Source organism: Uloborus diversus, chromosome 5, assembly GCF_026930045.1.
Source record: "Uloborus diversus isolate 005 chromosome 5, Udiv.v.3.1, whole genome shotgun sequence".
Lineage (NCBI taxonomy): Eukaryota > Metazoa > Arthropoda > Arachnida > Araneae > Uloboridae > Uloborus > Uloborus diversus.
The window spans coordinates 177846696-177872188 of NC_072735.1; the positions used below are offsets into that span (position 1 = coordinate 177846696).

Consider the following 25493-nt stretch of genomic DNA (forward strand, 5'->3'; position numbering starts at 1 on the left):
TATCATCACGTGGAAATGCGGTACAAAGATGTGCATCATTTGAGCATCATTTGCGACGTCATCAAGACCACGCTTTGTTTGAAAAATCGGAAAGTTTAAAAAAATTAATTTAAAAACAACTGTTGGGAAAATAAAAGAATTTTCTGGGTCCATGTTTTTTTTTTTTTTTTTTTGCTTATTATCAATTTCAGTGATTAAAAGTACTACTTTTGACTGAAAGAAATAACCCCATTTCTGGATGAGAGGGGGCGGACAAGTATAAAAGGTTTAGAATCAACGACTAATGTGGATTTATCTTTCAGACTATTTTTGGATTTCTTATCTACGTAACACTTTGCTGAAACAAATACTGCAGTTGGCTTACACAAAACTTGTTTAATATTTTGTTTTTGCCAACTAAGTTCAATTGCATTAAAAGCACGAAAACAAATTTTTCTTTCAGTTGCGACTTGTTTTCCTAAAATACCGACGCACACGCACCATTAAATTGACTCCAGCGTTACACGCAAAAATTAAATGACATAGCGAGAAGACATAGATGCGTACAAACACAGATCTATGTTTCCAAAAATCGAGAAATTCGAAAACAACATTAATTTTGCAACATTTTATATAAAATTTCAAAAAAAAAAAATTGCAAGAACAGAGATGGGGATATTTTTTTCCCAATGGAGGCCACCATTAAGTGATGCGGTAACAAAGGCGGCAGCATTTGAAAAACCTCTAAATTGAACTTTTCAACACTTATAATAGTTTTTGTACAATTTTATCAACGTACTGCATTATACAGAAATAAGAATAATAATGCATTAATCATTAAACACAAGCTACAACATAACATATTTCTGTATTTGCACAAGGGTAATACCGAAGTTTCTCAAAGCCAAGGCTGTGTAATATTGCTCCTCTTAACCCCCTAAATGACGGGTCCAATCCATTTTAGAGTCTAAAAGGGGTTCAAAGATAGTATCCTCTCTTAATCCTTTGGCAAATAATGACGTATCGGAGCCGTCAAAAAGTTTTTACTGGCACACAAAGTGAATGACATTTAGGAGACAGTACAGCCTACAATGGCACGTGGAATAAATTAAGTATCTTACGCCATTGCATATCAAGAGATTAAAGCTTGTGAAGTTGTCGTAACCACTAGTGCTTTTATTAGTATGATAAGAAATGAACTGAAAACAACTCTAAATGTAGCTTTTCCGTACCAGCCTCAGTTATATCTACTAAGTATGGTTCAAATAATAGTTTCACAGCATGGATGTGGGGTCCCCAAAATCTGGAAACCTTAACAGTATTAAAATATTCTTAAAATTAAAAGATTCCAACAGACCTTTCATTTCATCCATAAGCTCATTTCCTTTGCATTGAAAAAGACGTTTCTTGTAACGCTGAAACACGTGTCCGCAGCAATCTGCAATTTGTGCTACAGGTATTTGACGACTTATTACTTCTGTTATCCGAACTTTAATCCAACAACTAACGATAGTTCAACGGATGTATGTCTTATTTTGCACGCAGTTCGGATTACGTTATATGTTACAATTTTTAAATTGATATACAGGTGAACATTTAGCTAAGTAGTTAAATATCAATTTATAAAACATCCAGCTCTTATTAAGGCCGCACAAGAAGCTCTCGGAGGCAAGGACGGATCCAGAAAGTATTCAAGGAGGGGGCGATTGACTTCGGAAATTTACCCTTTTATAAATTCAGTTCCCAAACCTCCGCCCCCTGACGTCATAAAAGATCCTTTCAAATTAAGGTTTTTTTCTTATTTTTTCGGAATTTCCATTTTTAATTTCTAAAAAATTCCGGAGGAGTGCATACTAAACCCCATTCTTTACCTGAATGTCATCAAAGGTGTCCTATAATTACTGTTTTTGGACTTCCATTTAAAAAAAAGACTTTACGAATTAAAGCTCCCGAAACCCATCTAAGATCGTCGAAAATTGAGCTTTGGAAACTTCGAAAAACTTCCTATACAAAGTTCCGATCCTTCACTCTTAAGAGATGTTAAATAATTACCTTTTTAAGACAACAATTCTGAAACAATTCCGAGGGAGAGCACTCTTTTTCGTAACATAATTGAAGATCGTCGCAATTACGTTTTTGGAACTTCAATATCGAAAATATGCCGAAGGCGAGTTCCTACATCTCAACTCTCGCATGCTGCCTCGGGGACGCAGATTCTCCACCTCAGGTCTCTGACAAACTGACATCGCCTGCGATTTGGTTAGTCCACAGCTATATAGCATGGTTTAAAATTTAAAATTAATCTCTTCTCACTATCTATACTATTTCCTGTGCAAGGAATATATTTTTTTAGTTAAATTTATAGCAAAACCCTGAAATGAATAATAAATGTTTCTAAAAATCTGCTCAAATAAATAAATAAATAAATAAATAAATAATAACATTAAATTTAAAAAAAATAAATAAATAAAAAATAAAATTAAATTAAAAAATAAAATAAATAAATAAACAAACAAATAAATAAAAAGAATAATAATAATAATAAAACGTCAGCTGCTACGACAGTATCGATTACGTTTTTTGACTCCGAAAATCGATAGCAGCCGCAATTTTAACACTTTCGGTTCGTACCACCTTGGCCTTGGCAAGGCAAAAAAATATTGTTTCAGCTACAGGGAAAAAAGAAAAGGGCGATGTGTTTTTTAAAACACAAAACGATGCTTCCATTTTCTTGCCGGGCATTCGAAAAGAAATGAAGTCGATCGATAAGGAAGCAATGTGCTGCTTGCAGAATATTCCTTTCATTTTTCAGAACAAGAACAATATGAAAGGAGGATCGTTCCCCCGTAGTTGGTTTCGTTTTCGTCGTAGTTTCAGTGGATTTATATAGATATATAGATATGTGTGTGTGTGTACCTATTTTTTTTTTCCTTTCGAAGGGGGTAGCTGCTTTACCGTTCTTTCCCTCATATGACCTATCCAACAACTTTTTTGGGGCAATCTGCGCCATTCATCTCCCCCCCCTCCCCCCACTCATCCGGGCACCCACGAATGAAAATAAGTGCTACAGATAGTTGCTAAAAAGTCACTCAAAATGCCATTTCTTGGAAGATATTACATCAATGAAAGATGAAATGCCTTTGATCAATCATCTACTAAGAATTAGTCATTTTACCGTTAGCTTTCTTTATTCGCTTTGTGATTTGTAGATCGATTGCTATTTGCGTGATGAAAGAAAGTCACGAAAGATCTGCGGGGGGGGGGGGGGGAATTACGCATCTGGTAACAGATTATCGTCTTTTTTTCGTATATAAAAAAGCTGTGTTTATTTATTCATTTTCTTTTTGAATTTCTTTTTCATTTTTCTGCAGTTATGACGCAAGTTTTTTTTTCTACGTGTACTCAACAATTACAACTGGGAAGACTTTTTCCAACTGAAAGAAAAATATCGCATAAATATAAAGCTGAAATCTCCCTTCAATCAAAAACGCCGATAGCATACATGATTTGAATTACATAAAAAAAATATGTACCCTACTATATACATCCAACATAAGAACCTTAAAAACCGGAATTAAACAAACAATGTAAAGCATGACAAATGACCGGCAATAGCATGAGTCATAAAACATTAAACAAGAAAAATGTATAACATAATTATTCCTAAATAATTCCAGAAAAATTCATATTTCTAGAAAACGCGAATTTTTTTAATGCTTTTCCCTTCCAAAAATGTAGTTGAAAATTTATAAGTACAATTCTCTTACTTAAAAATACACACCTAATTTTGGATAGAAAAAAAGTTGTCAATAAAATTCTATTTCTCTTCATAAATGATGTTTGCCGTTATAATTTTGGTAAAACATTTTTTAAAAATATATTTGCATTTTTATTACAAAAATTAGATAATCTATTTTTGATGAGACAAGATAAAAAGCCTTGGTTTTTGAGGTCAGATTTATTATTTCAAACAATAACTGTAATTTCTTAACGAAAGATAAGAAGATACTTAAAACGTGATATATAGCAGGAAAAAAGAAATATAAACTTTCTTTCACCTTTTTTTTTTTTTTTTTTGAGCAATCACGATTGCTTATTGTTCTCACTTGACTGTTTTGAATTCCTATGATTTTATTTTCCCACCACCACCCTCCGCAGCATCACCGTCGACCGGCTCCTCACGATGCTGCTCCTATAGCGAAAGCCGTCTCCAGGTGGCATCCATGTCCTACATACACGCGCATACACACACACGCCTACACGCACATACACACACTCATGCCTACGCACAGACACAAACACACACTCCTACACACACACACACAAACACATATGCCTACATACACACGCACGCGCGCGTACACACAGCACTGCATAAACAACACGCACACACACATGCGCAATCATATACACACGCACGCTCGTGATAGCGAAAAACATAATTTGAATTCAAGATGCCAAAAATTCAAATTAATATTTTTTTTCTTTAATCACAAATTCAATTTTGAACAGTAAGAAAAGCATGAGGCAAGAAATGCAAATTTATTCGGTGGCAGTTCGAAGTAGCAAAAAGAAGGAAATTTTCAGAAAGATGATAAGTTTTAAAAAAGCTATTAATCTCATACCGTAAATAAAATATAAAATGCATGGAAAATACGAAAGCTTTTAAATATACACGCCTAAGTTTTTTTAAATATCAACAAGTTATGGAAATTTTAAAAAATTAAATATTGAACGTGTTAAAGCTAACAACTTGTTAATTTAACACTACAAAACAAACGATTTTTTTCACTACACTTAGTAGCACTTTCATTTTTTAAGCAAAGCAGGGTAAAACTATTAATTTTATTGAAGAGGTAAAATTATAAAAAATCATAAAACACGATTAAACACGACAGTAAAGAATGCAAGCAAATAATTACAAATTATAATCTCTCCCCCCCCCCCCCATAAAACGTATTTTTTATAGAAAACAATATTAAATTTTGATCCTTTTAGAACATGAAAGGGAAACATCAAAATATTTTAAGAGATACAAAATTAGCTCCGCAACACTTTATCGACATAAAAAAACACTTCATTTTTTTCATATGGAAAGCAGATGCTTTCCAGAAAAAAAAAATCTTTATCTTACTGTGCGGGTAAAATAAAAAAATATATAGTTTTAAAACGAATAATAAATACGGAAGCAGAGAAAACTAACTAATAAATATCAAACTCAATGACAGCGGCTCAAAAACATTTTGAAACCGAAACTAATGTGTCGCATGAAATACATTAGAATAAATTAAAAAAAAATTTAAAAAATTCTCACCTGATTCCTAAGTCTAAAGGAGGTTTATACCTAAAGGGCGACGGCGGCCTATCTTCAAACAAAGTAGAAGAAATAATGATGATAAAACGAGCTCCTTTATTCATAGAGTAATTGTAGATTTCCCGGCGAAAAGTTAGCAGTGACTGCGGTGTTCTGCCGTGTTCCCGGCGGTGTATATAAAGCGGAAAGGATTGTCCACGTGATCGGAGGCCCGCCATTCGCTGGCGGGAAGAGCCGCGTCGTGCCCTGCTCCAGAGATTCGATTTTTCCGAATTCTCTGTTACTGGGATGAAGAAGATGACTGCGAATTTCGTCAGATGGTGGTAGAAAAATCTTCCGTAGCTCGAAGGAGAAAGTGTGGTTGGATTGGGTTAGGAGGAATTGGATTTCGTGGCATTCGTTCCACGGAAAAGAATGTACTGATAGAAAGATATTCGTCAAAAATCCGAACTGATTGGAAGTCAGGGGCCATTCATTAATTACGTAAAGATCATTTCGACAATTTTTGACCTCCTCCCCCAATGTAAGGGTACTTAAGATTTTTAAAAACCCTCCCCCTAGTCAAACGTAAGATTCCATTTCGTTTTTCAAAATAATAAAATAACGAATCTCACATCACTGGAATTGTTATTAAATTCACTACTAGATTCAAGTAAATCTTTTTGTGTAAAGAGATATTTACTAAAAAGTTGGAATTTAGACTAAATGTTCTTTCGACTTTTTTTTTCTGTATATGATGCGATACTAATTAAAAATAAAACATGCCATACAAAGTGCGAGTATTTTATGATACGCATTTTAAACTTTGCATTCTTTGCAAAATAAATTTTTAACAAAATACAGCTCCACTTGATACGTTTTTTCGTTCCAGACGCAAATGAAAAAAATCTCTGCCAAACCAATTGACCGCGCGATTTCTGGTATAAAATACCAACTGGGAAAATATTGCGTAAGAACGGACTTGACCCGCCCCCCCCCCTAAAAAAAGGGTATGTAGAGATTTTTCCAACCCCCGCCCCCTTCTGCAGCCTTGCGTAATTAATGAATGGCCTTTAAAGGTACAATAGTTCGGATTTTGAAATTGTTCGGACTGTCAAAAATAACCAACAAAATACCGTGTTGGAAAATAATACGCCATTTTATCAAAAAAGTGTTAAAAAATTTGAGAAACATAACATGGAACACGATTCTAAACGTTAAGTAAAACTTAGTTTATACTGCCCTCGTTTATCCGGATCTCCGGTTTACTTGGATCAAATTTGTCAAGTTAAAAAAATTCTATTTACTTAAATAATAATTTTAAATTGTGATAGCAAAGACGGAACTATAAGTACGTTAAATACTAGATTTTTGTTTTGATTAAACTTGCAACTCCTGCATAGAAAGTACAAAAAGTAAAGTACTAATCTGACCAGTGGCGCAGCGAAGGGAGAGGGGCGGTGAAAACCCCCCCCCCCCCCCCAGAGGCATTGGTTTTAACAAACAACAAATTCTAATAAAAGTAGTTTATGCATATGAAAGGGCTATTTTGATCAAATAATTTTTCAGAAGATATTTTTGATCAAAAAATCTCCTTCAAAAGGTATTTTTGATCAAAAAAAACATTTTTGATCAAAAAAACCCCTCCAAAAGGTATTTTAGATCAAAAAAACCCCAGAAGATATTTTTGATCAAAAATCCCCCCCCCCCCATAGAGTAGGGTCTGGTGGGGTAAAGTGGTCATAAAATCGGAGGTTTTCAACTTTGGTGGATAATAAATACAACAAATAATTTAAACACCTCAACTTTTTTTGTTGTTATTTTACATTGCATTATTAGAAAACACAGTACACTGAAGTTTAGAAAAAAAAATATTGATTTAATTAGTTTTATAACACTTTCTTTTCCCTTTGTATTTATGACCACTTTACCCCATGGGATGGGGGAAAGTGGTCATAGCATGGGGTAAAGTGGTCATAGTTAAAAATAAATGCAAAACCGTATTAAATAACCCTAATATTTGTATATTTCAGTTATTTTTATGGTAACAAGTATATGCACTAATATATGCGTGTATTCACGAGTATATACGTGTCGTGTAAACATGAGTAATCACGTTCATATATGAGTAGATACCGTGCATATCTGAGTATATACGTGTATAGTAGACGTATATACGCATATATGTACAAGTGTACATGTGGGTATATAACATAACTGTACATAAATGTATATACGGGTATACACGAGTTAATTCGTGGATTCATCCAGTGCGTGTTTGCACGTGTCTACTCACGTATATACACGTATATATGGAAGCACGAGTATATACGTATGTATACGTGTAAGCACAATTATATACCTGAAAAAACGTATATACGTACATTTATGTGTCCGTACATACTCGTCAACCAGTACATATATGTATTCACGAGTATATACGCTTACATACATGTATGCCTACAGAGTGAATCCAAGCTCTTGAGCAAAAATCTAAGGGGTGTGAGAAGTGAGGATAAAAAGCAAAGAATAATAAGGAGTTTATGGTCGTTGACGCGCTACATGCACACAAAGCCAGAAACTGATGGATGCAAAACAGGTCACAAATTTTTTACACAAAGATGATTTTACTCAAAATTTAGTTTTTAAGAATATTTAGAGCACTTTTTAAAAGTTACGGCCCGTAGTAGTTCTAATACACGCATCGCAACAAAGGCGCAGCGACGGATGAAAGTTTTTCAAAAGTCTCGTTATTAAAACAGAGAGTGCTTTGTGATTGCGACGCATGCATTACAGCTGCAGGCCGCAAATTTCTTCAACCGCTTTAAAACCTTCTTACAACCTAAAATGTTGTGCAAAATTGTCTTAGTGTAACAAATTTGTGACCTGTTTCGCATCCATCAGTCTTTGGCTTTGCGTGCATGTAGCGCGTCAGCATTGTGTTTGTGACCATATGTTCCTTGGGATTCTTGCTTCTTATCCTCCCCTCTAACACCTGGTAAAAATTTTCCCAAGAGTTTAAACTCTGTTGTAAGTTTAAACAAGAGTTAAACTTACTTGTATGTCATATGCTTGTATGTAAGTATCTACTCGAGTACGTACGTGTATATACGTGTCTACCTGAGTATATAAGTGTTCGTATACATACGAGTAAAAGCAAGTATATACTTGCATAGTCGAATGTAAGTCTGCATAGATAAAAAATACCCATATCGCAGATACCCATATACGTATTTATTGGTGCATTAATGTGAATACGTTTGTATACGTGCCTACAGGAGTATATGCGTATGCATACGTATATACTCGTATATTTAACCCCATTTACGGAAAAAACAATACATATTAAGTGAAATTAATATTTAATTTATATCTGCCTTATACATAACTCTTAAGTGACATTAGAAGAACAATATTCGTTAAGCCTAATATTATGACCACTTTACCCCATCTTACTGAAATTGTTCTAAAAAATGATCTAAAATATATTCAGCTAACTGCTAATGAGTAAGCGATCTTAAGACATGTAGGAAGCTTCCTGTGCCGTCAATCTGTTCATAATTCTAACAGACAAAATTTCCCAAAGAAGTAAAAAGAGGTGTTTAGATTTTTAAAATTTTCATATTTACACAAAATATTTTGTTTACCAAATAAAATTTTTCCAGGTTTGGAAATTTTGTATTAAAAATGTAGTTTCTAACTCCCCGAATCTAAAATAAAATTTTCACATTCATTCGAACATTTATTTCCAAGCTATGGTCATTTATTTGACGTATGACCACTTTACCCCATTGACCACTTTCCCCCACCAGACCCTATTATTTGTGTGAGTGAAAGGGGTCACGCAGTAAAATTTCTGACACTGTTTTGGTGTTCATAAACAGTACGAAATCGGCAAAAAAGTTGGCGCCTATTGTGGCACAAACGTTTTTGATTGATACCAGAAGCAGGAGAGGAAGTATTATTTCAGTTATTTCAAACAAATAATTAGTAAACCGAACAGATTTCGGAAAACACTTACACTTTATCCATAAAGTGTTTGAACATAATGTGTAATAATATATTACCATGATATTCTACATCTATTCATCTACAGATGGAGCAAAACTAACCTGTCAGCGTCGTAATGCTGTGATTAAGATCTGCGTAGTCTTCACAGTTCTGCCAGGTCATGTTTGCCCCATCTGTTATTTATGTGTTATTATTCAATGGGATCGTTTCCAAAAATTTATAAGTATTTTTTTCTGAAAGAGCATGCTTAAAAATGTAGGATTTGATCACCTTTTAAAAAAATTGCTTAAGTTTAATATTTTTGAAAAAATAAATTCGGAACTCCAGCGCTCGAATACGCTACCTTGCGGTGATTTACAAAAACTGCAAATGAAGCGTTCCACGTGTGTCTGTTGACGTAAACACAGGCAGTTTGTTCTGAGTATTTATTAACGCAATCGATGTGTCTTAGTTTGCTTTCAGCTACAGAAATTAATTCGTCCCCTAAGAGTATTCTCGAGCTTCTCAAAATAATGTTAGTTTTCATTATTTCCTTAATAATTGGTAAAAGCGAAAATACTGGATTAACAAACTTGGATAACGTTATACAAGGTAAAAAATTTTATTGTTTTGTATGAATTCGTAAGAATATGGGTTTTTTTTAATCTTAAATTAATTAAACTTACCATATTTTACAGCAGCATTTAGTTGGAATGGACAGTATGCAAAATATTTTCTTGAATATATTATCGTAGAACAAAATGAATAACCGAGAAAGAATTTACTTTATTCCTTTTATTCTCAGCTGAAAGGTATCGCCAAATTTGTTTAGGGTTATATAGTTTTGGTATTGTGCGAGCAAAGTAGCCTTGGCGAGATTTCGCGTTTTTAGTTAAACCATTTTTAATTTTTATCATGAGTGGAATAAAATGGTAGTAAGATTACAGAATTCGATAAGTGAAAGGAAATAATGGTCAATCAACTGAAAAGAAAACTACCACCATATATCCGTGAGAATTTTGTTGATGATTTGCATAACATGACACAATTAAATCGTAACTCAGAAATTAGAAAAATCGAAACAGAAAATTTTTAAATTAACCGATTCGGGAATTCGAGAGAAATAACTCAGCTACAAATGGAAAACAAGTGCTAGCCAAAGCAAAGCAAAGAAGTATCATCTTCTTTTGGTAATAATTTGTAATGTCATATTAAATTTTCTAGCATTAATTGTTATTCTTGTCAGGCCACAATTATTATTTAGTTTTATCAAGAATTGATAAATATCGAATTCAACATCGTGAAAATGGCTGCTTAGAACTATGAACTACGTACTTTGCATTAATGTTTGACGTTTAGTAATGCTTCTTGAATTCTCATTTCTTTCTACTTGGGCCAGAATATCCACAAGACTTTGAAAATTAATTTAAAAAGAATAAAGCGAAAAAATCATACGTACGAACAAAAATCACAACACTTTTAGCATTTTCTTCGTTACCATGTGCGTTTGTTTTAGTTTTCAATTCCGCCATTAGACAGTGACTTCAGTGCCCCCTATAGTTCGTTGGAGTTGCGAATTGATGATCTTTCATTGTTTACATTTCTTGCCGATGACATCACAAATGATGAAATGCCAATCTGTTTTGCCGTTCACAGAGCAAAATATTTAATTCGCAACTTTACTCACTTGTATTGGCAACGATAGGATTGATAGCAAGCGTAGAGCGCAATTTTAATTCGCTTCTTGATTATCATAACGTGGTATCGCGGTAGAAAGATGCGCCAAAGAGCATTATTTATGACGTCATCAAGACCACGCCTTGTTTGAAAAATCGGACATTTTGAAAAATTAATTTAAAAATAAACTGTTGGGAAAATGAAAGAATTTTCTGGGTCCATGTTATTTTTTTGAGCAATCACGATTGCTTATTGTTCTCACTTGACAGTCCTTGATGTTGTGGTTCCTTTTTCAGCGTGGACCAGGGGCCTCTGCAGCACCACCGCCCACCGGCGCGGCGCCACTCCTCTGGTCCTGAGCACTGTCCCCGGAATCTACTGCTGCTGGGTGGTGGCGTCCATGTGCTAGACACGCATGATCATACACACTCACACACGCGCGGGCCTTTACACACATACACACGACTACGTGCACACACGTAAGCCTACACACACACTCAACTATACACGCGTAACCACCCAGGAGAAGGGACATGCATGGGGGGGGGGGGATAGCCGTTTCTAGAAACAATAACTCTAATGAGTAGGGTCTTTTCGCAACTCGTGATTGCGAAAACCATAATTTGAATTCAAAGTTTCAGAATTCAAATTAGAATTGATTGGGGGAAGTGGGTCACAGGTTGTTTTTTTTTTTTTTTGCTTATTCTATAAATTTCAGTAACTAAAAGTAGTACTTTTGACTGAAAGAAACAACCCCACTATGATCACATACAATAATAATGAATAGATAATATTGTTGACGGTTTAAAGAGGGGGGAGGGGCGTGACCCCCATAACCTTCTTCCTGCATCCGCCCCTGCCCATGTGTGTGTTGCCAACACGTTTTACCACAATATCCTATTTTACTGTAAAATTTTATAGAAAAAAAAAACCCCACAGCGCTGTGGTTAGTCGCATTGAGTAATTTACCTCAAGTGGACTTAAATGGAGGCGTAAAACTTAAAAGAGACATTTTTAAAACCGGGAACAGATTACTTCATTTTGTAATATGTAGGATCAGCGAGAACGCGCAAACAGTCAGGTTTCTACTGCTCTCACGTTCTCGCTAATCCTACCTATTACAAAATGAAGTGTTCTGTTTCCGCTTCCAGTTCCTCCGCTATCTTTCCGAAGCACAACTATACTCATTTTTGCGGCAGGTAATTTGTTTTGTGCTTGAAGATGGATGATAATCGATGCATAAAAAAATTTTAAGTAAAATTCCCCGCAAACGCATATGAAAAGTTAATACACGCTTATTTACCCATTAATGATAAAATTAGTTACTTATTGTCTGACCACGGATTGTATGGAAAGACAAACATCCTTTTTATTGCGGAAATGGACGAATCTAATATTTTTTACCGATGTCAGCTTTTGCAGAAGCAGAGTCTCATTCAAATGAGTGGAATACGCGCATCAAATTTTTACTCTTTTCCCCCTTATTCACATAGATTCGTCTTATCTGGACGTTTGAAAATTCCATGCAATCCGTGGTTGGACAGTAAATTTATCAACCGAATAAAAAAGGCTAAAGCTAAATATTTTCCTTCTAGTTATTTTTTTAACCCCGACTGGGAGAACAAAGCGCACATCGGGCAACGAAAAATTTTGATATGTATTCTTCATTACTACTTTTTGCTTCACTTACATTGAACCTCTACAACTGTATTATCTGCAGAGTAATCGTAAATAAACGGTTTAGCCAACTTCTTCAAATAAAAAGTTAACTCATTTGCACGGGAAAAACAAATTTCAATGATAGAAATAAAAATTAAAAAATGCTTGGACGGAGTGTGTGGATTCACAGTCATGGTGAAAAAGCAATTGCCCGTGTTCATAGGGCAAAAAATGATTTTTACCACCACAAGGAGTTAAAATATTTTGTTCAAGTTGAGCTTATTTTCAAGATGAAACAGAAAAAGCACTTTAAACTTGTTAAAGCTCCAAAATATTAGGCTTAGACTTCATACACCCAAAGGCGCATATTATTCTAAGCGTTGAATATTCTAGATGCAGAAAATCGACAGCATCCCATGGCGTCTGGTTATGCATCATGTAAAAGATCCCTCGAGTATGCTTGGCAAAATTAAATCCCTAGTGCAGTTGCGCATCGAAGAAAGTCCAGGTGCCTCCATCTGGTGGAGAAACTGGGCGCTAAAGTTAATTGGTAAGGTCATTCGCAGATAGTTGTACTATCGAAAAGAATGGAGAGAAAAAGGAAAGTAAGAAAAAACTGTTGAAATCAACCTTCAGTAGTTAACGGAGAGAAAACTTACCTGGGGGAAAAAGTCGAAGTAGTTTGTGGGCGGGGTGGGCGGTTTTGGAGGCGTGGTCACGACGCAATCGTCCATGTTCATTGGATGTGGGAAGGCGGCTTTCAGTTCCACAACCTTCATGGCTCGAGCGGAGGAGTTCTCGGGGTACTGCTGAATGAACTGCTTGTGCATGGTGGTGAAGTGCCTCCTGAGGTTGCTCTTTTTGCTGATGGCGACTGTGGCGTGGCAGATGAGGCAGGTGCACTTGCCCTGGCTCATGGTGAACAGGAACTCGCTCTCCCACTCGTAGTGGAAGCGGTAGTTTTTTGGCTTCTTCCGCTTCGTCACTTCCTCCACAAAGTTCATCAGCACTGTACAAAGAAGATATTCATAGCATCAAAGCACTCTACATGAATCTAAAGCAGCGGTTCCCAACCGGTGGTTCGCGAACCCCTGGGGGTTCGTGAGGGAGATAAAGGTGGTTCGCAAAAATAATATTATAATGGCGGAATTTTAGGATACTTGTTTGTTGTAAAGTCTTGAGGTCAAGTGGTTTTTTGTTCAACATTTATTCAGTTGTCTCTCAAACATTCGATACATTCTGCACGAAAATATTAGCATATTGGCTGACATATTTTACTTTCCAAGAATTAAGTCTGTCATTACGAGGCGCGTGTTTTTTCGCTTTCATTGAGAATGATGGAATTGAAGCCAGGTGATTTGGTTTCTCTTTAGCTTTTGATCAGAAAATTCAGTTAAAATTGATGGAAACATTACATAGTGCATGTCCGAGCATATGAAATATCTTTGGTTATTTTTTTATGTTTAGTTAACTTATCATTTTAGTGCGGCGAACACTACTCTTGTCGTATGCGAAAATGCGCGAAGTGCGATTGTAATAAGTAAACTTAAAATTATTTTTAACACGTTTTTATGTGAAGGAGAATTTTCAACATTTTTAGAGATAAATACAGATGCAACTTAAATACTGAACTTAATGCACGACTAAAACTCAGACAATTGAGCTAAACTTTGAACTTAGCTTCTTTGTTACCCAAATATCACATTTTAAGAGTTTTTTCAAAGTACTGAAGCTTTAATTGGGTTTCTTTTTTGTGGAATTTTGCCTTTTTTTTTTGAAGAGCTATCATTTTAGTTTGTAGTTATGTTTGTACCTCTATATTTTGCCGTCATGTGTTTGTTATTGTTATGAAGTGATGAGTAACATCAATCTGAAAAAAAAAAAATGCCGAATTTTATAGTGTGTATTTTCTTTTTTTACCTATTACTTACTACACAAGGGGTTCGCCAACCTCTTCTGGATATTGGAAGGGGTTCGCCAGGGAAAAAAGGTTGGGAACCGCTGATCTAAAGCAATGATTTGGAGACTACAAACATTTTCTTTTTTACTGTAGGTTTACTGAAGCCTTCCATCTTAAATTTTCCCCCTCTATTACCGACTCAAACTGGAAAACCTACTGTTTTATTGATAAAAATGTTCAAAACCTTCTCAATTTTATTTACAAGCACAAATCTTTATTCTTCCCCTGACTGAAATAAAGAAAAATAAATATTTAGGTTCTGAGAATTTTAAATTTTTTATGAACAAGTATTGTTATTTTTGTTTTCCTCTAAAACTTTTACTATAATGAAATCAAAAAAAAAAAAAAAGACGAGTTATGTTTTCCACCAATTTACTAAAGCCGACAATTAACTGATTATGACCATATCACTTCACCAATTGTGACATTAAATATGTCGTTTCTAAAATGTTAAATAACTTTTAATCATTTTGTAATTAATTATTCTTATTATTTATGTTTTTAAAGTAACACCATTTTCTCTTCAAAATTGTACTTAAAGGGAAAAAATCATTTATATGCTTTTCTTCAAATTGCAATCAACCTTAATTATGCACACAAAATGTTGATTTTGATGGTGTTGCTGTATTTTGTCAAAATTTCAATCAAGTCAGCTGTTGTTCCGGGTTTCTTGGTTGGACGGCGATGGAAAGTCACTCCACATGTCCCATTAAAACCGAGGTCTTGTTACTATTCGGGGGAGAAGTGGAGGAGTTGTCTTCAGTTGTGATTATGATACAGAGCAATGATTATGATACAGAGTGTTTAAAAGAAAAAAGTGACCTGATTTGTTAGTTTGTTTGCTATTGGGTCTTTTCACAGTATTGGGTCATTTCGCAGTAGCACAACCTCCCCCCTTCCACGCTCGAAATGTAAGGTTTTGTTGTGACTACAACTGCGCTTCTCAGTGTTCAAAGTTGAAATATTTCCGTAGTGAACCTTTCTCATTCCCTTAAAGTGAACTAAGACAGACTTAAATTGTATTTTTAAAACTTGAATTTCCGAAAATATTCGAGAAAAGACTCCGACTTCCTAACGTCACCTAAAAGCTAAAACCGACTTCAGTTTTGATGAAGATTCGGGAGAGAACTCGGTCCCCCTAAACGTTACTCTGACAGCGATTTTTGATGTAAATTTAGAATATTTCTCCGAGATAGGCGCTAAACCCCCCCCCCCTCCCTCCTTCGGTGCAGGAAGAATATGGATTAAGATAGTTTCCCTTTTCTTCCTTAAATGAAGTTTTCAATTTGTTCAATAATTTTCTACGGTTCTACGCCACTGGTCGCAATCGACTAAAAACGGGTTCCACATCATCCGGCCGATTATGATCGACGGGTTAGGAACTGAAATTTTAGCTGTTTGAGAGTTCGAACAGTAGAGAAGGTATGTCTGTTTACCCGTTCCACGTTAAACTATCAAGCTTCAATTCGTTCCAGCAATAAATCTGTCATAAATTGCGGCTGCCATTCATCGCAGTACCTATATATATATACAGTGAAATTCCGTTACAACGAACTTCAAGGGACCGCAAATTCTGTTCGTTGTAACGAGAATTTCGTTGTAATGGAATTCAAATAATGTAATGTCAGTTAAATCAGGACTGAAAATGTATTTCGTTGAAACGGAAATTTCGTTGTATTGGTATTCGTTGTAATTTCACTGTATAAACTATTTCAAGAGTTAAGATTGGTTGTTTTCCGTGCATCAACACTCTGCTCGCAGAGAAACAACTTTTACAGCGATCATTTATTTATTAAATGAGAATGGACGTCGTGGGGCTTGGGTTTGTTGTAAAGAGGTCAAGTTATTGGCAAAAATCTTGAAATGGCCAAGTGAAGGAAAGAAGGCCTTTGACCCTCCCTAGCTCGAAATAGGCAGTATTTTTTCTAACAATTGTGTAACTATTTCTTATTGTCAGCAGTGCTATTAAGAGTGTCATCGTAAATAACCTGAAACATCATTAAAGTCAGTGTCGTCACTTCGGAGGGGGAGGGGGACGGTCCGCCCCTGGTGTCACCCGTCTAGGGGGTGAAACCCAAAGTGGAATAAAAAGTTTCTGAAAAATATGAAGCTGAAATACATTTTCAAGGCTACGAATTTGAAAATTTTTCGGGGCCATCATGTAGTGAATACTATGCTCAGGATTAGGTTCATATTGTCGGTACTTATGATCTTCTTGCTTACATAAAATATTAAAACCTTTTATTTATTTATTTATTTATTTTTTAGCGTTTGTGTGTGTGTGTGGGCGGGGGGTGGGGTGACCCCACAAATTGCAGCCCCGCGTATAACCCATGCTAACTACGCCACTGCTAAAGTGTTTTTTTTTTTTTTTTGTCCAAGTTTATACTCTATATTTGTCATTGTTGTGAGAGTGCAACAGATTTCTTTTCTTTTTCACTTTTTTTCCATTTTTTTTTTAAATTGTGTAAAATATTAAAGAGATCACAGAATCAAATGCAATGCTAAAATCTTTTAGACAAGGATCGCGATAGATAAACTCAGATTCCAATAATTTTATTAGCGGCAAAATTCTACCACGATGAGTTGAGGAAGTGCACTTTTTACCTAGACAGCAATGGGGCTGTTTCCGAAATTTAAAAGAATTTTTTACTCAAAGAGAATGCTTAAAAACATAGAATCTGATCATAGTTTAAATAATTTGACTGAGTTTAATACAAAAAAAACTCTTAATCGATGCGCTTTCATTGTTTACGTTTCTGTCCGATGACATCACAAATGATGAAATGCCATTCACTGATGCCAATCACAGAGCACAATATTTAATTCGCATCTTTACTCACGTGCATTGGCAACGATATGGTTGGTAGCAAGCGTAGAGGGCAAAATTTAATTTGCTTCTTGATTATCATAACATGGAAACGCGGTAGACAGATGCGCCAAAGTACATCATTTGTGACGTCATAAAGACCACATCTTATTTTCAAAATCGGACATTTTTAAAAATTCATTAAAAATTAAGCGTTGGGAAAAAGAAATTATTTTCTTGTTCCATGTCTTTTTTTTTTTGCTAATTCTATCTATTTCAGTGACTAAAAGTAGTACTTTTGGCTGAAAGAAACAACCCCATTATTACACTAAGTTTTACTCCACCACGAAACTTTTTCACTTCTATAATTAGAAAGCTCAAAACTTTCAAACACAGCGAAACACTTTTAGAAATTTTATTTTATTGAGATTTATATATTTTATCCCCAACGCATTTAATCTTTTTCAAACACAGTTGTTTCGTTACAAGATTTTATTTTCAATCAAGAAAAGAGGAAGAGGAAAGAAAAAGTTACGAGAATAGCTATTTTTAACTTCGCTCATTTAAAATAAATTAAGCTAATCTAGAAGATCAAAATATAGAAAACTCTTTAAACGTATTTTAAACTTTGTTTTCGACAAGTCGTAGGTTTGGTATTTATTTAAGATATCTTTCTTATTGAACACAAACTTGTTATTTTTAACAAATTTCGAACCTTTTCAAAATAATGTCTCCATTGATTACAGTCCTAGAAAGGATGAAATAGAGATAAATGAGTTTCTTGGGGAAATTCTAATTTCTTTAAAAAAAATCCTAGTTTGACCCGTTACTCCCGACGGTCCTCGGGGAAATAGAATATTAACACACTTATGTTTGCTGATTTCACGTGGCCCGCCATCTACAGGTACAAAGACCGGCCATGCTAAAGCTTGATGATAGCTCAAAAAGAAAAAAATCCTGCACCGCCGACAAATGAAAAGAGAAAAGAATTTGTTGTTTTCCAAATTTAAGAAATTTTTTTTTCAGAAAAAGCATGTTTAAAAACATATTTTCCCATTTTTTAAATAATTTGACAAAGTTTAATATTTTTTAACAATTATTTTAATCGGTGCACAGATTTAAACTCATTTTTTATTCTTCTGCACATGGCATCACAAGTGATGAAATGCTATTCACTGATGCCATTAGCGCACAGCGCAAATTATCATAACCTGGCAACGCCGTTGACAGCAAAGTGTAAAAATTGAGCACGACAATGGAGTAGCGCGCCAAAGTGCATCACTTGACGTCATAAAGAAAACGCCTTGTTTCCAAAATCGACATTAAAAAAAAACGAACTAAAAAATAACTGTTGGGAAAATAAAAGTTTTTTCTCGCTCCATGTTATTATTATTATTATTTTATTTATTTATCTATTTTTGCTTATTCTATCAATTTCAGTGACTAAAAATAGGGTAACGACACTAGTAACAGACAAGGGTCCAGTACCAGACAGTCGTAAGTTTGGATTTAAATAATAAGAGTTTTAGGCGGGTAAAACTGATGTTGCCGCGACCCATGACTACGGTGCAACCATCTCGTTTTATCAGAGTGAATTTTATGAGACAGTTCTTATTTGCAAGGCAGTGGTGGAAGGTTGTGAACAGCCGCCGCGACATCTGCAGGTGTTGGTCGGTAGTGTTCATTTGAATTTAATAGGGTTTCAGATCTAAAAATAAAGAACTTTTGCACATTTTGACGAGAAAAGGGAAATTATGTCCATTACTCATCATTTCCTCAGCCTATCTGTTACTAGGTGTCATCAAAATGGTGTTGTTTCCTTCAGTCAAAAGTAGAACTTTTTGTCAACAAACAACGACGCTTCATGAAAGAAACAACTGTCCGATATTTTAACGCGAAACCTTACTCGAATTTGCGCATGCGTCAGGTCTCTTCTGATTTTAACAAAACAGGGGTTATAGCAAGAAGGAAGTAACGAGCAAGCAATAACTGAATGCATCGGGAAGTGCGCTTCCTTAAACCATCACCCCTTTTTCAATTGGAACCGTTCGCAGCTGCTAGTCGCGGAGTTCGAGAACAGACAGTAGTCCTGCCAATGCTTGATCACGGCAAGCCTTGCTACCTCAGTTTTCAACTGATTTTGAAGTGGACACGTCCGGTTACGAATGCCAACAATCCTGGGGTATAGTGCATAGTATTTAATTTTACTCACTCAATGAGGACCTGGAATCCGATTTCGATGAGTTGAGTCGACTGCATTTTGAAGGAGGAGGAGAACTGTCGCTCAGGTCACTAGCAAGAAGAGAAAATAAAGAAATTCAGCTTCCTTCCGACAAATTAAAGTTTTTGCAGTCATGTATTGAAACATTAGTTTTTTCTTATATTTTTTAAAATATTATACACATTTTGTGTTTTCGAATCCTTATGCTTTGCAGTAGTATAAGATTTTTTTTCAACGGTTAAAATAAGTACAAAAAGTCATTTAATAAAAAAAATACTGTGTCAGGAGGAGTACCTTTGTATCAAATGTAAAGATTAAAAATATGCTTACTCCTACACGTGAAATACACAGCCAGCTTAGTCATTCCAGCCGAGGACTGCAGTTTCGTGCTTATTAGCACTCATCAGCCCGGCATAGGAAAGTGACTGAGCTGGAGATGGAAAACCTCTTATTTAAGCCAAGAGGGCCAAACAAACTGGTAGCTAACATAGAATTAGCAGCCCAGACGAACGAGTGACCGAAGCAATGGTTCGGTTCAACTCGTAGATTGAACGCAAGGCAAGGTATATTCAGTAAATTACCGCCCATTAGCCAGGGCTGGTTTTCCATCTCCAGCTCAGTCACTTTCCTATGCCGGGCTGATGAGTGCTAATAAGCACGAAAGTGCAGTCCTCGGCTGGAAATGACTGACCGGGCGGTGTATTTCTTGTATTTCTGCTTTAGCCCTGGCTAATTGGGCGGTAATTTACTGAATATATGCTTACTCCTGTCTAATTAAAATATTAATATCTATACTGCCATGTGCAGGTAAACGGCAGTATCTGCAGAAATGAGGTTTCAAGATATTTGAAGAAACGTGTATTGGATTCAGTACTAACAATAGGGAAAGGTTAGAATTAGATGTCTTTTTCGCGCCTTTTTTTCAGCGGAAACCAAATAAGCGAGCTTGTACAGTAAAGATAACGTACAATAGATGACAAATATGCAAAAAAATGAAAAATGAAAAATTTGCAGTTACTGCCCTTTACCTGCACAAGGCAGAATAACAAAATGTCGGTGAAAATATCAAGTCGGATTGTCCCGCACGTGACGGTGGAATGGCCTTTTTGCACTTATATCGAGTATATGAATTCGAAATAACGCACAGTGTTTCGATTTGTACAAGCTAGGTGGACAATAGTCATGTTTAAAATTTTAAACTTTGGCATTGGGATAAAGTAAACAATACACCAAAACATGATACTTAGTTATTTGTTTATATTTAACTCCCTTCCGTCACGTGAGTAATAAGGTTCAAAGGTACGTATCCGTTTGTAATAGAATAAATCATTTGAGTTCCTCCACACATGATTTCATTACACAAAATTAAAGGGTTTCTAATTTCATATGATTTTATTGTTCAAGATGGACATTATGTATACTAGTAAGTGCTTTTTTTCCCTAATTTAATTAATCTATTTGATAGTTAAACAATGTTAAAAAAATTTTCAAAGATGAACGAACGATTTTTTTGTCCGTTTCAAAACTTTAAAGTGATGGTAATGACTTGTACCCATTTGTACCCAGGCTAAATTTTCTGTATAAAGCAGCTGCAGTTTTCTTGTTATTAATAGGATGTATTGTAATCAACACACTCAAGTACAACATGTTTTTTTTTTAACTTAAAGCTTTGTGTGCTTCAATGATTCTTCAAAGAAATCGCTACTCGAAAGAAAGTACTCTAGAGAAAAAAATATACTGTACTCGAATGTGCTGACTACAATACACCTAACGGTGCGCCTACGGTGATGACCCCCCCCCCCCTTGCATTCGCTCCTGCTGCTATAAACATCTATTTAAAAAAAAAAAATAGCCATTTGGAGGCCAAAAAGTAGGAGCCTCAGACCATGGCCTAGTTGGTCTATTTATTAATCAGGCCCTGCAGGGAAGTCCCATTAATCACCACCCGAGCGATAAACGGACAGAACTTTTAGGTGGTTGATTAAGGGGTCTGTCAACGTCCGGAAAACAGATATTTAACTTTTTTTTTCAAATTAAAGAAGGAATAAAAAAGAGGAAAAATAACATTAAAAAATATATAAGAAAAAAAAACCATCTATTTCTCATAAAATTTTTCAAAAATGGGAAAATTGAGCAAAACATAAGCTAATTTTACAGCTCACGCCTCAAAATAGTTCAAAATCCTTTCTTTTGAACTAAAAGTTTTATAACAGTTCCAAAATTAGAAAAAAATATGGGAATTTTATTGAAATTCAATATTTCCATCGAAAAAATTCCTCATATTTCACCGTTTATACCTGTATTTTTTTTTTAAATACTGACATAAAGCTTAGATTAGTGCAAAACATAGCTGGCAATGGGAAAAACATTATTTGGAAAAAAAAATAATAATAATAAAAAACAGGCTTATAAAAGTATAAAACTTTTAAAGTTCGGTATCGGTCGTGAATGAAAATTTCGAAAAAAGTAGTTTTTCAGAAAACAAAGGCTAGGGTGCGTCTTCGGATGACCCTAATTAACGAAGATATTAATTAAAAGCCCCTAAAAGTTTTTTTGCGATTTTTGTAGTGAAAATATATTTGATAATTTTAAAATTTAGTACCAAAATAAAGAGTATTTTTTTCTGCTTCAGATAGAAAGAGTTTGGAACTTTCATGTTACATGAAATTGAAATTATAACGTTTTTTTAAAGCAGATTTAAATACGGCTAAGCCTTTATTCATGCGATTGGTAACCGAAGTCATTGTTGGCCGACAAGGAAATTTAACGCAATGATTGAAAATTTTTATCTGTTGCCAGTTTCTATTTGTTGACAAATAAAATACTTGTAATTGATTTTTAATAATATTAGGATCTTGAAAAGATTTTCAATTTTCTCTCTTGATTCTACATTTGCGAATCAGTTGGGGTTTTTCTTTTTTGAGCAATCACGACTGCTTATTGCTTTTATTTCACCATCCTTGATGTTGTGATTCCTTTTTCAGCTTGGCCCAGAGACACCAGCACCACCGCTCACCGGCCTCTGCAGGTGCGGCTCCGAGCACTGCCCCCTGGAATCCGTTTCTCCTGGTCGGGGGCGTCCATGTCCTCCCCCCACAAAAAGCTCACACACACACATACACACGCTCATACACACAAGCCTTTACACACATACACACACGCCTACTTGCATACACAAAGGTCTACGCACACACACAAGCCTACACACGCACGCACGCGCACCTACACATACACACACGCCTGCACACACACACACAACTATACACACGTAACCGCCCAGGAGGAGGGGTAGGCTTGGGGGGGACAGGAACTGCTTCTAGAAACAATAGCCCCCAATGAGTAGGGCCCTGTCGCAAGTCGTGATTGCGAAAAACATAATTTGAATTCAAAATTTCAGAATTCAAATTAATTATCTTTCTTTTTTAATTTTAATTATATTATTCTGTCACACCAGTTAAAAAATTGGTTTATTATGGTCTATGAATCATTCATTTTTACAAGTATGATCCGATTCGAAGCAGAAAAAGACGGCCTATAGGATGGCATAAATAATCCTATGTCTTCTCCAACTGCATGATAAAAATCGATGCAAGTTTTAAAGTCCTTTAAGAAGTCAAGACCAATCATACAAATATACCATGAGACTATGCCAAGAACTGACAGGGTTGGGTCAGGGGCAGTGTCAGAAATAAGTGGTCATTAGGCGTAATAAGCACAAAACATTTGATTTTTCGCGCCAAGTTCCATACTTAGGAGCCAAAACTGACGGGTGTAATTTTGAATTAAAACGAACTGTTTCATCCCAATTCATCGCGATCATGACCAAACCACGATTGAAGGGAAGAATTATCTTTACTAATAATAAAGTTGAAAGCATTATGTCTGGATCTCTGCTACGCGCATATCACCTAGACCGTTCGGCTGATTTTCGTGAAATTCGGCACAAAATTAGTTCGTAGGATAGGCGTGACACCTTGAAGCGATTTTTCGAAAATTCGATTTTGTTCTTTTCCTATTCCAATGTAAGAACATTTTACCAAGCAAATTATCACAACGTGGACGAGAAAACTACTATATGCGAAAAAGAAATTCATCATCCATTAATTTGTAAATATACAGGCGAACAAAATGACCTATTAATTTTCTACTACGGGCAAAGCATGCATGTTTCATTTGTTAAAAATAGTACACAGAAAACCTATTCTATAGACTTCATCGTAGCGTAGAATAAGTTCTCTGTGCCGCCGTGTTTTAATAAATCGAATATACAAGAGGTTATATATTAAAAAAATTCAATTGCATTTGGTCTTGATTTAAATTTTATTTCTAACCTTGGTCCAGAGGGCCTCCTTAAATCGACCGAAGATAACTGCGTTTTCGGGGGTTTATGAGTTCGAAAAATAACCAGGGTTAAGCCCCGAACCCCTATTTCTGATCTAGTAAAGGGTGTCCCAAAATTAACGCAAGATTTGAATTTGCCGCCATTTTTGCAATAAATGGTTGGCAACCCTGAAAAAAGAACAATTTGACAGCTGAGAGTTTAGGGTAATCAAAAATGGAGCGTTATACGATACAATAACGCGCTTTCATTATTGTACAATTGTTTCAAAAATAATGAAAGTTGAGGCTGGTCAAGCAGTTACTGTTATTGGCGCTCGGTATCGCAACACGGTAATGCACGGGTGGTTGTGGGCTTGTTGACATAGACCTTTGAATTCAAATAACCCCATAAGAAGAAATTTAAAAATGTTAAATTACACGATCTAGGGTGCCAATTCTGATCATCGAAATGAGAGAGTACGCGACTAGGAAATGCCTTATGCAGTCATTGAAATGTTTCACTCTCTCTAGCTGTATGGTATACAATAACACCCCATTTTTACTAACCCTAAACTCTCAACTGTCAAATTGTTCTTTTTTCATGGCTGCCAACAATTTATGGAAAAAATGGTGGCAAATTCAAATCTTGCGTTAATTTTGGGACACCCTTTATTACACTTATGACCTATGCTCTTCCAATTTATGAGCTCTCACTTCAATAATGGCCCTGTTTTAAAACCAGCAGCTGGATCTGCCATAGGCTGTGCCAATTAGATTTCTTAACTTGAGGCTTTTGAATATTAACTTAGAATATTTTTTTATGTAATGTAAGAAGACTTATTTACACTTCACACCATCTACTAGAAGTAATGTAAGAAATAACGTCAAAAAGCACAAATTGCAGATTACTGCAGACACGTGTTTCGGCGTTATAAAGAACGCCTTTTTCAATGCAAAAAGTAATGAGCTTATGGATTTTGCATTGAAAATGGCGTTCGTTGTATCGCCGAAACACGTTTCTGCAGTAATCTGCAATTTGTGCTTTTTGACCTTGTTATTTCTTACATTACTTTTCAGCACAAAAGTATTCATTTATCTCATCTAATAGTAGCTTTTTTCTTCATTACTCTGGTAGGAGCACTGTTTGAATAAGACATCAAGGCCTGTAAACTACGGGGTACTGTTGGGGGACTACCCTTTCCTCAAAAACGAATTTTGATTTGAGGACTTGAATCTGCCAGAAAAATGCTTTTTCGCCCTAAAATGGTGGAGGGGCTGTGGAAATGTTAGGACGCGAAAAAGGAACAACGGAAGAACTTACATAGCGTTGTAGTCCAGCAGGCGGCTCCCCGCTTTCGTCGCCATGATGGCGGGCTAGAGAAATTCCCGGACTAGTAGGTGGTGGACAGCCGAGAACCCCAACGCTCGGAACGTTCGACGCAGCCGATCTGGGGGGGAGAGAGCGGCGAGTGCGCCCGAAAAACCGGTCGATCGCGGTCGACGCATGTGTCGTGACGTAATCGCGGGGACTCGGGGACCCCTGGCGGTCACCGACCGAGGAGCGCGTGCCGACCCCCCTCCCCCC

At 35.7% G+C, this 25493-nt stretch overlaps 1 protein-coding gene across 1 annotated transcript in view; it reads right to left on the reverse strand.

Annotated features, from left to right (window-relative positions):
• Window positions 1–25288, reverse strand: part of LOC129223394 (glutamine synthetase-like) — a 68512-nt gene extending 43224 nt beyond the window's left edge. The window contains exons 1-3 of the mRNA XM_054857986.1: window positions 25230–25288; window positions 19580–19659; window positions 13258–13607 (exon numbers count right to left, since the gene is read on the reverse strand). Of these exons, the coding sequence (XP_054713961.1) occupies window positions 13258–13607; window positions 19580–19659; window positions 25230–25273 (474 nt within the window). The 5' untranslated portion in view covers window positions 25274–25288. The remainder of the gene's footprint in view (window positions 1–13257; window positions 13608–19579; window positions 19660–25229) is intronic.
• Window positions 25289–25493: the final 205 nt, after the last annotated feature.